General features: G+C 42.6%; 1 protein-coding gene and 1 long non-coding RNA gene across 5 annotated transcripts in view; one reads left to right on the top strand and one right to left on the bottom strand.

The window, feature by feature from the left end:
* The window catches only part of mboat7 (membrane bound O-acyltransferase domain containing 7), a 21701-nt gene continuing 6547 nt past the window's right edge, over window positions 1-15154 (top strand). Inside the window, exons 1-7 of one of the 4 annotated variants that reach the window (XM_034174677.1) lie at window positions 1-129; window positions 2044-2123; window positions 4258-4387; window positions 4506-4632; window positions 4741-4897; window positions 5335-5530; window positions 12781-12933. In XM_034174677.1, the coding sequence (XP_034030568.1) occupies window positions 2048-2123; window positions 4258-4387; window positions 4506-4632; window positions 4741-4897; window positions 5335-5530; window positions 12781-12933 (839 nt within the window). In that variant the 5' untranslated portion in view covers window positions 1-129; window positions 2044-2047. Of the gene's footprint in view, window positions 149-178; window positions 198-2043; window positions 2124-4257; window positions 4388-4505; window positions 4633-4740; window positions 4898-5334; window positions 5531-12780; window positions 12934-15154 lie in introns of those variants that run through there. The other 3 variants (XM_034174678.1, XM_034174679.1, XM_034174680.1) reach the window with 3 other exon arrangements.
* LOC117514313 overlaps window positions 14724-15154 on the bottom strand; it is a 19693-nt gene continuing 19262 nt past the window's right edge. The window contains exon 3 of the long non-coding RNA XR_004561854.1: window positions 14724-14734. This is a non-coding gene — a long non-coding RNA (uncharacterized LOC117514313). The remainder of the gene's footprint in view (window positions 14735-15154) is intronic.

Raw genomic sequence — 15154 nt, forward strand, 5'->3', positions numbered from 1 at the left:
CGATGGTATCGTCCAACCAGTGGGCGGGTTTATTAATACGGAAGTAAACCGGGAAAACCAATGTTAGCCGAATGCGTGCGAACGGCAACTGGTTCGAAACCTGTCCGTGATCTTGAGCTCATCAAAGTAGTGAGTACGTTATAAACATGTAAGTGAAATAACGTTCGGCTACACCTGAAACTTCATTTGGTAACACGGTAGGTGCCGAGTGGTAATTTACGCAGTAGTTAGCAGCGATAACGTTAGCATAGTGCACAATCTAGTTTTTAAACAAAAAGCTTTGTTTTTTGACTGAAGATTATCCCAAAGAGATGTCAATTTTACGGTGAAAGGTAAACGTTAAACGAACTCTGATTTTCCGGGTAAGATGGTAAATGACTTGCGTCACCCTGAATTTAACATCCGTATTTGGGGGGAACTTGGGTTTGACAACTCGGATGCTCCTTTATTTTCAATGCTACGTTAAACAAACACTTAGATTTAACGTCGGTTTTCAACATAAACTCATAAATAAGGTTTAGCGTGTGTTCTGTTGGAGTGGTTACATTCCAGGAAACGTGATATTCAAATACGATTCCGACACACCCTTTGTGAAGATGTTTAAACATCTTTTCGCTTTGGCATTTGATGTTACTACTCATACTGTTATTTGTGGGGAAATATCAGTTCTCCAAATAAACTAGCCTTCACACTTGGTGTAGAATTAGTTTAGCGCTTCTGTAGTGTAAAAAAAAATTGAGCATTTAGAATTGTAGAATGTGCTGCATACATGAACTTTTATACAGTCGTAAAGCACACAGAACACGGTGGAACATATACCTCAGCCAGCCAGCAGTTTGTCAAAACCTGACGTCACTTTTTAAGATTTACACAAATCTAAATAAGGGTAAGGTGATTACATAATCTCTTGATCTGTTGATAGAGGTAGTGATTGCCGTTTTATTGTTATACTCCAAAAACACCCCCAATATTTGGAAGAGATGCACAACATTGGCTATTAATGGGGCGGCATAGTAAAACAATTGTTCGTTTTGTGATAAAAGCATGGAGTTTGGCACACATTCTAAATTAACTGTTTATTTTCAGCTATAGAGCCATCCTGGAGCTGACCCCTAATGAGCTACAGGGGTCAATAAAAAAACTACACAGGGGTCAAAATTTAAAAATGCTCCAATCATGTTGAAAAGTATACCACATTATTTGTCTGATCATAACGATTCCAAAAAGGTATAGTTTGGACTATCTATGACTGAATGTTCTAGCGTTAAGGGGTAAAAAGTTAAAAAGTACAGGGGTGAAAAGTTAAAGGTGCTCCAATTTTGGTAAAAAGTGATGCAAATTATTGGTTGAAATAAAAGGATTAATAAATAGAATAGCTTTGACTGTGTTGAATGCTTGGTCGCCAAAGTAAAGGTCAAACAAGGTCAGTGTCCATTGGATTCTGTGACGTATGACATATGTTACCCCGTAACATGATAACTAAGCATGACAGATGGTGCATACTATTCCTTATAAAAATGCTATTAACCCACCCAATAATTTGCATTGTTTTTTTTACCAGACCATCTTTAACTTTTGACAAAGTGACACTGACCTTTGTCACCATTTTTGCTATTTTTACCCCATAACTCCATGGAAGTCAGACATAGATAGTCCAAACTATACCTTTTTGGAATCACTACAAACAGACAAATAATGTGGTATAGTTTTCAACATGATTGGAGCATTTTGAAATTTTGACCCCTGTGTAATTCTTTATTGACCCCTATAGCTCATTAGATGTCAGCTCTAGGATGGCTCCATATCTGAAAATAAACATTAGTTAATTTAGAATATCTGTGCCAAATTCTATGCTTTTATCACAAAATGAGCAATTTTAATGGAAATTTTAGCTAAGCTGCACCATTAGTGTTTCAGAGATCCTCCAAAAAAAAAAAGAGGATGATCACATATCCCCACCCATGTCTTAGCACAGGTAGTAACTGAATGTTTAATCCGCCATGTGTGTTATTGCAAAATCAGACTGTTTTTCTGTACAAGCAGAGTGATGGCTTCTGATGAGCTGGTATATTCTGGAGTTATCGCTGCCTCCATCCCTGTCGGCTTCCTGTTCCGTTACCTCAGTGAGTGTTGTGGCCAAGTTAGGCTTTCAGTCTCAAGAGGCATTCATATACATACATTTCAGAAATGATTGAAACACTAACTGAAACAGGGTGTTCCAAAGTTTTGGTCCAAGCACATACTTAAGTCATGCAACCCCCTAGCTTTGTCCTACTGTGATTGCATTACGGTGCAGCTCAGAAAGTATTCACAGCGCTTCATTTTTTCCACATTTTGTGTTATACCCTTTTTCCCAAAATAGATAAAATTCATTTTTTCCCTCAAAATTCTATACACAATACCCCGTGACAGTGATTTTTACTTTATTATTATTATTATTATTATTTATTATTTATTTTTTAAAGATTTTTGCACATTTATTTTAAAACAAAACTAAGAAATCACATGTACATAAGTATTCACAGCCTTTGCCACGAAGTTCAAAATTGAGCTGGTGCATCCTGTTTCCACTGATCATTCTTGAATTATTTCTACAGCTTAATTGGAGTCCACCCAGGGTCAATTGAGTTGATTGGACATTATTTGGAAAGACACACATCTGTCTACATAAAATTCCACAGTTGACAGTGCATGTCAGAGCACAAACCGCACAAACCAAGCCTGAAGTCAGAGGAATTGTCTGGAGACCTCTGAGGCAGCATTGTCTCGAGGCACAAATCTGGGGAAGAGTACAGAAACATTTCTGCTGCTTTGAAGGTCCCAATGAACATAATGGCCTACATCATCTGTAACTGGAAGAAGTTCAGATCCACCAGGACTCTTCCTAGAGATGGCCACCCATCTAAACTGAGCAGGAGAAGGGCCTTAGTCAGGGATTTGACCAAGAACCCAATGGTCACTCTGTCAGAGCTCCAGCATTCTTCTGTGGAGAGAGGAGAACCTTCCAGAAGGACAACCATCTCTGCAGCAATCCACCAATCAGGCCTGTATAGTAGAGTGGCCAGACGGAACCCACTCTTTAGTAAACGGCACATGGCAGCCCACCTGGAGCTTGCCAAAAGCACCTGAAGGACTCTCAGACCATGAGCAATAACATTCTCTGGTCTGATGAGACAAAGATTGAGCTCTTTGGCATAAATGCCAAGCATTATATTTGGAGGAAACCAGGCACCATCCCTACAGTGAAGCATGGTGGTGGCAGAATCATGCTATGGGGACATTTTTCAGCAGCAGGAACTGGGAGACTAGTCAGGATTGAGGGAAATATGAATGCAGCAATGTATAGAGACATCCTGGATGAAAACCTGGTCCAGATGGTTCTTGACCTCAGACTGGTGCGATAGTTCATCTTTCAGCATGACAGTGACCCTAAGCACACAGCCAAGATATCAAAGGAGTGGCTTCAGGACAACTCTGAATGTCTTTGCCCAGCCAGAGCCCAGACCTGAATCCGATTAAACATCTCTGGAGAGATCTGAAAATGGCTGTGCACCGATGCTCCTCATCCGAGCTGATGGAGGTTGAGGGTGTGAATACTTCAATACATGTGATTATTTTTTTTAATATTGCAAAAACAAAACAAAACAAAAAAAACAACCTTTTGTCATGTCATTATTATGGGGTGTTGTGAGTACAATTTTGAAGGAAACATTGAATTTACTTCATTTTGGAATATGGCTGTAACGGAATAAAATGTGAAGCGCTGTGAATACTTTCCAGATGCACTGTAATTCTGTAATGGTTCTAGAGGGTTATTGGACTATTTCTTCATACATTGAATACTTCTTTTTCAGCCAGAGAAAGAATGAGAAATTCTATTTAGGAGTCTGCACACCACAAACTACTCTAAATAATTCTCATTTAAAATAGTGCTTGAGGAGACCGTAGGTGTTAACGAACTTATTTATTCACTAGAGTTATGGTTCTAGCTATATTATAGTAGTGGGGGGGGATCCCCGAATCTATATTGTTCAGATTGATTTTTAGCTACTGTCTTTTGACAAATTGCTTGCAATTTTTTTTTTTTTTTTTTTTTTTTTTTTTTTTTACAATTTTACTTTTTTTTTATGTATATTCTTGTTAATGTCACTGATTAGCTTTGTTGTCAGTCTGTTATTACAACTGAAAACAAATTGCATGGCAATGGATCAGATATGTGTTAGGTTTAGTGTGTAACTTTTGTTTTGTTCCCTTCAGGTCCTCGTGTGAAGCAGGTTGCTGCCCTGGTCACTGGCCTCTCTGTTACCATTGTCACCTGTCAGATCCACACACTTCACTCTCTGGTGACTGTGATTGGAACATGGGTGATCATAAAGAACAGCTGGAGGTGCGAGTTCACTACAAATTATTTTTTTCTGCACAACGCACTCATTCAGGGTACAGCATTGTAAGTATTATTTAGCTGTAGCATGAAAACTCATTAACATGAGTATCATCTTTATCAGACACGCCCCTGTACTGAGCCTGAGCTGGACCTTTCTCTACCTTCTCTTCTTCCGACTGATCGCTTGGTTCAATCTCCCATCACCAACACCCTTTGCCAATGCCATCCAGCTGCTTCTCACGCTCAAGGTAGAGAAGTGGTGAGATAAAACATTGGTGGGGGAAACAATTATACCTGCATACATGCTGTCTATGAGCATCTGTTGAATTTTATGTCGCTTTTTATTTTCAAACCAGATGGTCAGCATTGCCAATGAGGTGCACAGCTTCCACGCAGAGAAGAAAAAGGAACTGAGCTCTTCTGCAGAATCCGTTGTCGGTGGTGGTCTGTCTCAGGAGCCTTCTCTCTTTGATGTTCTTTGCTATAGCTACTGTTATATTGGTATAATGACTGGTAAGCGAAGGTGTCTGGCATTTCTTTCTTGGTCTCCTCATATCCTGAAGTAGATAATTGTGAGAGGATAGAGTTGTGGCAGTTAAATAAGTTTGTTTTATGTTTGAGCTGTTGGTGTGTGATTTTTTTTTTTTTTTATATTAATTTGCTTTTGCATGCCTTAATATCTTTTCTCTTTGTCTCAGTCTGCTGCTACTTGTCTAATATTGTGAGTTCATCTCATTTAAAGTATTATGTGAAATAAAATTTTCATGTCCCCCCCACACCCACCCACCCTGTTGTTTTTAACCATCACTTGAATTTTTTTTTTTCTTTAAACCACATTAACCTTTTCTATTTTCCTTTTGTGTTTATTTTGCCAAACCTTGACTTCATGTTTACCCATCATTTTCTTAATACTGTTTTCATCCTTCCACCTTATCCGTTCATCTCTAAAGGTCCATTCTTTCGGTTCCAAACGTATGTCGACTGGCTGAGGCAGCCTCGCCCTCTGGACTTGCCTGGCTGGTTGCCGTGTCTGCAGCGTTTGAAGCTGGTCCCGGTCTATGGCGCTCTCTTTCTGGCTGTTCAAAATGTCTTTCCTCTGGTTTATGTTCGCACGGAGGAGTTCTTGGAGGAAAACATCTTATTCAGGTATTGTTAGCCTAGTCGCTCCACTGTGACTGATGTGGTCAATAAATGCAGCCTTTGAAGGATGTGTCCCATGTATGGATTGTAATGTGATGACTGGTTATTTTTTTTTTAAGACTGCACAACATTCCAGAAATTGCACACACAGTTGTTTGTCTTTTGGCTGCTCCCATGCTCCACACTGAAATTTGGTACAAGTTTTACACCAGATGTCTTTCCTGACCTATTGTTTTACCTGGAGAAACATATACTCGTACAGCCTCTGCTCTTCTTAAGAGGTCTTCCATCAAAGTACTAATCAGAGCTACTCTGCTTAGCATCTGAGACCCAACAGGCTCAGAGTTATGCAAAGCAGAGCGCTGTGCACAGGTGCCATTATCCTTTTAAAATATTAACTTACATAAGTTGCACCGGAGTACAAATCGCACCTATTTATGTCTTATCATCTCTTTAATTCAGAATTTTGTGCATTGTTGTTGTGTACTCTTACAATTGCCATTTATTGTTTTATTATTGTAGTTTATTTTGTTTAGTGCTTTGATTCTTGAGAAATAATAATATAAATAGTTATTATACAACCCCAATTCCAATGAAGTTGGGACGTTGTGTTAAATATAAATAAAAACAGAATACAATGATTTGCAAATCCTCTTCAATCTATATTCAATTGAATACACCACAAAGACAAGACATTTAATGTTCAAACTGAGACTTTTTTGTTTTTGTGCAAATTTTTGTTCATTTTGAAACGGATGCCTGCAACACATTTCAAAAAATCTGGGACAGGTGAATTAATTTAATAATTGGAAACAGGACAGTGTCATGATTGGGTATAAAAAGAGCATCCCCAAAAGACTGCCGTTCACAAGCAAAGATGGGGCAAGGATCACCACTTTGTGAATAACTGCGTGGAAAAAATAGTTCAACAGTTTAAGAACAATGTTTCTCAATGTTCAATTGCAAGGAATTTAGGAATTCCATCATCTACAGTCCATAATCAGAAGATTCAGAGAATCTGGAGAACTTTCTACACGTAAGCGGCAAGGCCGAAAAGCAACATTTAATGCCCCTGACCTTTGATCCCTCAGGTAGCACTGCATTAAAAACCAGCGTCATTGTTTAAAGGATCTTACCGTGTGGGCTCAGGAACACTTCAGAAAACCATTGTCAGTTAACACAGTTTATCGCTACATCTACAAGTGCAAGTTAAAACTCTACCATGCAAAGTGAAAGCCATACATCAATAACATCCAGAAACACCGTCGCCTTCTCTGGGCCCGAGCTCATTTGAAATGGACAGAGTGGAAAAGTGTGCTGTGGTCTGATGAGTCCACATTTAAAATTGTTTTTGGAAATCATGGACGGCATGTCCTCCGGACAAAAGAGGAAAAAGACCATCCAGATTGTTACCAGTGCAAAGTTCATAAGCCAGCATCTGTGATGGTATGGGGTTGAGTTAGTGCTCATGGCATGGACATCTTACACGTGTGATGGCACCATCAATGCTCAACGGTACATCCAGATTTTTTAGCAACACATGCTGCCATCCAAGCAACGTCTTTTTCTGGAACGTCCCTGCCTATTTCAGCAAGACAATGCCAAGCCACATTCTGCACGTGTTACAACAGTGTGGCTTCGTAGTAAGAGTGCAGGTACTAAACAGGTCTGCCTGCAGTCCAGACCTGTCACCCATTGAAAATGTGTGCCGCATTATGAAGTGCAAAATATGAAAACGGAGACCCCGGACTGTTGAACAACTGAAGTCGTACATCAAGCAAGAATGGGAAAGAATTCCACCTACAAAGCTTCACCAATTAGTGTCCTCAGTTCCCAAACGCTTATTGAGTGTTGTTAGAAGGAAAGGTGACGTAACACAGTGGTAAACATACCACTGTCCCAGCTTTTTTGAAACGTGTTGCAGACATCCATTTCAAAATGAGCAAATATTTGCACAAAAACAATAAAGTTTATCAGTTTGAGCATAAAATATCATGTATTTTTCGTGTATTCAATTGAATATAGGTTGAAGAGGATTTGCAAATTGTATTGTTTTTATTCACATTTTACACAACATCCCAACTTCATTGGAATTGGGGTTGTAGCTGCCATTGTAAATAATAAAGTTGTGATTTTTCAGTGTATAAGTCACAGGGGCTCTCAAACTAGTGTTTAAAAGTGTTTACTTATACTTCGGAAGATAGTCATCATTTTGACTTGATTGCACTGTAATAGCCTGTCACTTGTCACATTCCCGTGAGATGACGCTTTATTGCCACACTAGTGCTGCATGCTAGAGTGGCTAAAAGGCACTGAAAGCAAAATGACTGTATCCAACGTTTGCTGGGTGCTTTGCACACTTGAGAGAGTGTTTATGTATCCTGACAGTGGTACCATGCATCCAGAAAGTATTCACAGCGCTCCACTTTTTTCACATTTATGTTACAGTCTTATTCCAAAATGAAGCAATTTCTCCCCCCCCCCCCCCCTCAAAATTCTACTCACAATGCCCTATAATGACATGAAATTTTTTTTTTTTTTTTTATTATTATTGCAATTTCATTAAAAAAAAGAAAAGAAAAGAAATCTCATGTACATAAGAAAACACCCTTTAGTCAGTACTTTGTTGATGCAGTTTTGGCAGCAGTTATAGCCTCATGTCTTCTTGATTATGATACCACAAGCTTGGTGCACCTTTCTTTGGGAAGTTTTGCCCATTCCTCTTTGCAGCACCTCTCAAGCTCCATCAGGTTGGATGAGGAGCATTAGTGCACAGCCATTTTCAGATCTCTCGAGAGATGTTCAATCGGATTTAGGTCTGGGCTCTGGCTGGGCCACTCAAGAACATTTAGAGTTGTCCTGAAGTCACTCCTTTGATATCTTGGCTGTGTGCTTAGGGTCATTGTCCTACTGAAAGATGGACTGTCACCCCAGTCTGAGGTCAAGAGCACTCTGGAGCAGGTTTTCATCCAGGATGTGTCTGTACATTTCTGCATTCATCTTTCCCTCAATCCTGACTAGTCTCCCAGTTCCTGTCGCTGAAAAACATCCCCAAAGCATGATGCTGCCACCACCATGCTTCACTGTAGGGATGGTGCCTGGTTTCCTCTAAATATGACGCCTGGCATTTACACCATATAGTTCAATCTTTGTCTCATCAGACCAGAGAATATTGTTTCTCATGGTTTGAGAGTCGTTAGGTGCTTTTTGCAAAACTCCAGGTGGGCTGCCATGTGCCTTTTACTAAGGAGTGGCTTATATCTGGCTACTCTACCATACAGGCCTGATTGGTGAATTGCTGCAGAGATGGTTGTCCTTCTGGAAGGTTGTCCTCTCTCTACAGAGGAAGAGTGGAGCTCTGACAGAGTGACCATTGGGTTCTTGGTCACTTCCCTGACTAAAGCCCTTATCCCCTGATCGCTCAGTTTAGATGAGCAGCCAGCTCTCAGAAGAGTCTTGGTGTATCCCATCTTGTTCCATTTACAGATTATGCAGGCCACTGTACTCATTGGGACCTTCAAAGCAGCAGAAATGTTTCTGTAGCCTTCCCCAGATTTGTGCCTCCAGACAATCCTGTCTCAGAGGTTTATATACAGTTTTTTGTGACAGGTGTGTGTCTTCCCAAATCATGTCCAATTAACTGAATTTACCCCAGGTGGACTCCAATTAACTTGTAGTAACATCTTAAGGATGATCAGTGGAAACAGTATGCACCTGAGCTCCGTTTTGTGCTTTGTGGCAAATGCTGTGAATACTTATGTACGTGTGATTTCTTATTTTTATTTTTTTTTTATAATTTTGCACCTATCATGGTGTCACAAGACACCATGATAGAACGAGTTAGATGAAATGTGACCTGGCTCGGAGGAAGCCTGGGGCCCTCATCTGGACCCAGGCCTGGATGTAGGGCCTGTCAGCGAGTGCCTGGTGGCTGGGTTTGCCACGGAGCCCAGTCGGGCACAGCCTGAAAAGACAACATGGACCGTCCATCTCTACCCTGTGGGCTCACCACCCGCAGGAGGAACTGCTGGCTCTGGAACCACTCTTCTTGATAGGGGTTGAACCTTATTCTTCTCTTGAGTTGCCCAGGGGGTGAGGCGCCGGGCAGGTGTGGGGATACTCACAAGTCCCCAGCTGAGTGCCGCTACGTTGGAGTTTGCTCCAGTAGACGAGAGGGTTGCCTCCCTGCATCTTCGGGGGGCAGGGGGGAAAACTCTGACAGTTGTTTGTGTGTATGCACCAAACAGCATTTTGGAGTATTCAGCCTTCTTGGAGTCCCTGAATGGAGTCCTGTATTGGGCTCCGGTGGGGGACTCCATTGTTCTGCTGGGGGACTTCAACACACACGTGGGCAATGACAGAGACACCTGGAGAGGTGTGATTGGGAGGAACGGCCTCCCTGATCTAAACCTGAATGTCGTTTATTATTGGACTTCTGTGCTAGTCACGCACTGTCCATAACGAACACCATGTTCAAACAAAAGGATGCTCATAAGTGTACACGGTACCAGAGCACCCTAGGCTGAAGATCGATGATCGATTTTGTGATCGTATCATCTGATTTGAGGCCGCATGTTCTGGACACTCGGGTGAAGAGAGGGGCAGAGCTGTCAACTGATCACCATCTGGTGGTGAGTTGGATCAGAGGGTGGGGGAGGACTTTGGACAGACCTGGTTAGCCCAAACGGATAGTGTGGGTGAACTGGGAATGTCTGGAGGAGCCCACTGTCTGACAGATCTTCAACTCACACCTCAGGCAGAACTTCTTCAACATCCCTGTGGAGGTTGGGGGCATTTAACCAGAACGGGCAATGTTCAAAGCCTACACTGGTGAAGCTTCAGCAGGGAGCTGTGGCCCGAAGGTCTTAGGTGCCTCAAGGGGTGGCAACACTCGAACACCGTGGTGGACACCGGTGATCAGGGAAGCCATCCGACTGAAGGAGGAGTCTTTCCGGGACATGTTATCTCGGACGACTCCAGAGGCAGTTGCAAGGTACCAACAGGCCCGAAGGGCAGCATCCTCTGCTGTGGAGGAGGCAAAGCAGCGGGTGTGGGAGGAGTTCGGAGCAACCATGGAGAAGGACTTTCGGTTGGCACCAAGATGCTTCTGGTGGACTGTGAGGCAACTCAGGAGGGGAAAACGGGGACCCATCCAAGCTTTCTATAGTAAGGATGGGACTCTGTTGACCTCAACTGAAGATGTAATCCGGCACTGGAAGGAACACTTTGAGGAACTCCTGCATCAGACCAGAGCACCCTCTATAGTAGGGGTAGAGCTGGAAGCTGATAGAGGATTTTCATCAATATCCCTGGTGGAAGTCATTGAGATTGTCAAACACTCCTCTCTCCGCAGTGGCAAGGCCCCAGGGGTTGATGAGATCCATCCAGAAATGCTGAAGGCTCTGGGTGTGGAGGCATTGTCTTGGATGAGACGTCTCTTCAACATTGCGTTGAGGTCTGGGACAGTGCCTAAGGAGTGGCAAACTGGGGTCCCCATATTTAAAAAGGGGGACCACAGAGTATGTGCCAACTACAGGGGTATCACATTACTCAGCCTTCCTGGTAAAGTCTACTCCAGGGTGCTGGAAAGGAGGGTTCGGCCAGTAGTCGAATACAGGTTCCATCCTGTTCGTGGAACAACCGACCAGCTCTTTACTCGCACAAGGACCGCACAAGGATCATGGAGGGTGCCTGGGAGTATGCCCACCCAGTCTACATGTGTTTTGTGGACTTGGAGAAGGCGTATGATCGGGTACCCCAGGAGATACTGTGGGAGTATAGAGTGAGGGAGTCCCTTCTCAGGGCCATCCAATCTCTGTACTCGCAAAGCGAGAGCTGTGTTCGGGTGCTTGGCAGTAAGTCGGACTCGTTTCCGGTGGAGGTTGGCCTCCGCCAGGGCTGTGCCTTGTCACCAATCCTGTTTGTGATATTCATGGACAGGATATTGAGCCGTAGTCGGGGGGAGGAGGGTTTCCGGCTTGGTGGGCTCAGGGTCTCATCACTGCTTTTTGCAGATGATGTGGTCCTGTTGGCTTCATCGACCGGTGACCTCTAACACTCACTGGATCAGTTCACAGCCGAGTGTGAAGCAGCTGGGATGAGGATCAGCACTTCTAAATCTGAGGCCATGGTTCTCAGCAGGAAACTGATAGATTGCTTACTCCAGGTAGGGAATACAGCCTTGCTCGAAGTGAAGGAGTTCAAGTACCTCGGGGTCTTGTTCACGAGTGAGGGGACAATGGAGCGTGAAATTGGACGGAGAATCGGTGCAGCAGGGGCGGTATTGCATTCGCTCTGCCGTACTGTTGTGACGAAAAGGGAGCTGAGCCAAAAGGCGAAGCTCCTGGTCTACTGGTCAGTCTTTGTTCCTACTCTCACCTATGGTCATGAGGGTTGAGTCATGACCGAAAGAACTAGATCGCGGGTACAAGCAGCCGAAATGGGCTTCCTCAGAAGGGTGGCTGGTGTCTCCCTGAGCGATAGGGTGAGAAGTTCGGTCATCCGTGGGGAGCTCGGAGTAGAGTCGCTGCTCCTTCCTCCTGGGCACCTCCCTAGGGAGGTGTTCCAGGCACGTCCATCTGGGAGGAGACCCCGGGGATGACCCAGGGCTAGGTGGAGAGATTATATCTCCACACTGGCCTGGGAACACCTCGGGATCCCCCAGTCAGAGGTGGTCTATGTGGCACGGGAAAGGGAAGTTTGGGGTCCCCTGCTGGAGCTGTTGCCCCCACGACCCGAACCTGGAAAGCGGTTGAAGAAGAGATGAGATGAGATAATTTTGCAAATATCTTTAAAAAAAAAAAATTGTCGTCATTAAAGGGTGAGTAGAATGTGAGTAGAATTTTGAGGAAAAAAATGAACTTCATCCAATCATGAAATTTGATGAGCAGATGGATAATCTTCCTAAAATATGAGCCGTTTTATTTTGCATTTGGTCCGACACATATTTTGGATCCAGAAAAGGTGATAAGCAATATGTGGCCTTCACAAAGTTATGCATTCTGAGTGCCTTTTAGTCTGTTAAAGTATTTGTGCTGGAAGACGAATGAAATGAAGAACAATTTAAATCAAACTTGTCAGCATTGCCAGTTGGCTTTAAGCAATGATGACGTGATTTGAAAATATTAAAGCGCTAATGGTTCCATCAGTTTGAAGGTGAGTTCAAAGAACCAGCAGAGTTGATGTAATGTTCTTGCAGTAATTTGTAAGTGAGTGAATCATGTGCTTATGTTCTCTTTGTATGTGTCTGTCACTAGGTTTTTCTACATGGTGGCGGTGTTCTTTGTGTTTAGGATGCGTTTCTATGCGGCATGGTGTGGAGCTGAGGCTGGTTGTATTAGTGCAGGTCTGGGTTGTTATCCTGAAAAGGCACAAGCCAAACCTGGTGGTGGGCCCACTGTAAAATACAGGTACGTTAATCATCGCCCTTTATAATCATTTGGAAAATGAGCAGTATTAAGTACTGAATCTTATGTTCTTATTATCTTGCATATTGCTTTTTTTTTTATCTTCCTCTTTCAGCTGCTCCTGTTAGAGGTTGCCATAACAGATCAGTTGTTTCCATCTCACCCTGTCCTCTGTATCCTCTGTCACACCAACTGCCTGCATGTCCTCCCTGATGACATAGACCTCCTCTTCAGAGCATCTTCAGCTCTGCCTCCTGTCTTTTTGTTCGTGTTACTGTTTCTATCATAAATCCATCCTACCACCTTTCTCCACCCTGCCTGCACTCTGTTCTTCATCTCTCTTCCACACTTTCTGCTACTTTACATATTTGACCCCAAGTATTTAAATTAATTTACCATAACCACCTCTTACTCCTCCAACTGCACTATTCCACCAGGCTCCCTCCCATTCACACACATGTCCTCAGTCTTGCTATGACTGACTCATTCCTCTTTTCTCCAGAATATATCTCCACCTTCTCCAGGCTCATCTCGGCCTGCTCTCTACTCTTCTTACAGATGACAGTCCATGGACGCTTTTCTTTGACTTCGTCTGTCAACCTGTCCATCATCATTGCAAACAATGGCTCAGAGCCAGATCCTTGATGTAATCCCACATACAACCCCTGGCAATAATTATGGAATCACCGGCCTCGGAGGATGTTCATTCAGTTGTTTAATTTTGTAGAAAAAAAAGCAGATCACAGACATGACACAAAACTAAAGTCATTTCAAATGGCAACTTTCTGGCTTTAAGAAACACTATAAGAAATCAGGAAAAATAATTGTGGTAGTCAGTAACGGTTACTTTTTTAGACCAAGCAGAGGGAAAAAATATGGACTCACTCAATTCTGAGGAATAAATTATGGAATCACCCTGTAAATTTTCATCCCCAAAACTAACACCTGCATCAAATCAGATCTGCTCGTTAGTCTGCATCTAAAAAGGAGTGATCACACCTTGGAGAGCTGTTGCACCAAGTGGACTGACATGAATCATGGCTTCAACACAAGAGATGTCAATTGAAACAAAGGAGAGGATTATCAAACTCTTAAGAGGGTAAATCATCACGTAATGTTACAAAAGATGTTGGTTGTTCAGTCGGCTGTGTCTAAACTCTGGACCAAATACAAACAACATGGGAAGGTTGTTAAAGGCAAACATACTGGTAGACCAAGGAAGACATTAAAGTGTCAAGACAGAAAACTTAAAGCAATATGTCTCAAAAATCAAAAATGCACAACAAAACAAATGAGGAACGAATGGGAGGAAACTGGAGTCAACGTCTGTGACCGAACTGTAAGAAACCGCCTAAAGGAAATGGGATTTACATACAGAAAAGCTAAACGAAAGCCATCATTAACACCTAAACAGAAAAAAACAAGGTTACAATGGGCTAAGGAAAAGCAATTGTGGACTGTGGATGACTGGATGAAAGTCATATTCAGTGATGTATCTCGACTCTGCATTGGGCAAGGTGATGATGCTGGAACTTTTGTTTGGTGCCGTTCCAATGAGATTTATAAAGATGACTGCCTGAAGAGAACATCTAAATTTCCACAGTCATTGACGATATGGGGCTGCATGTCAGGTAAAGGCACTGGGGAGATGGCTGTCATTACATCATCAATAAATTTACAAGTTTACGTTGATATTTTGGACACTTTTCTTATCCCATCAATTGAAAGGATGTTTGGGGATGATGAAATCATTTTTCAAGATGATAATGCATCTTGCCATAGAGCAAAAGCTGTGAAAACATTCCTTGCAAAAAGACACATAGGGTCAATGTCATGGCCTGCAAATAGTCCGGATCTTAATCCAGTTGAAAATCTTTGGTGGAAGTTGAAGAAAATGGTCCATGACAAGTCTCCAACCTGCAAAGCTGATCTGGCAACAGCAATCAGAGAAAGTTGGAGCCAGATTGATGAAGAGTACTGTTTGTCACTCATTACGTCCATGCCTCAGAGACTGCAAGCTGTTATAAAAGCCAGAGGTGGTGCAACAAAATACTAGTGATGTGTTGGAGCGTTCTTTTGTTTTTCATGATTCCGTAATTGTTTCCTCAGAATTGAGTGATTCCATATTTTTTTCCTCTGCTTGGTCTAAAAAAGTAACCGTTACTGACTGCCACAATTTTATTTCCTGATTTCTTATAGTGTTTCTTAAAGCCAGAAAGTTGCC

Source organism: Thalassophryne amazonica, chromosome 7 (assembly GCF_902500255.1).
Source record: "Thalassophryne amazonica chromosome 7, fThaAma1.1, whole genome shotgun sequence".
In the NCBI taxonomy this organism is placed as follows: Eukaryota; Metazoa; Chordata; class Actinopteri; order Batrachoidiformes; family Batrachoididae; genus Thalassophryne; species Thalassophryne amazonica.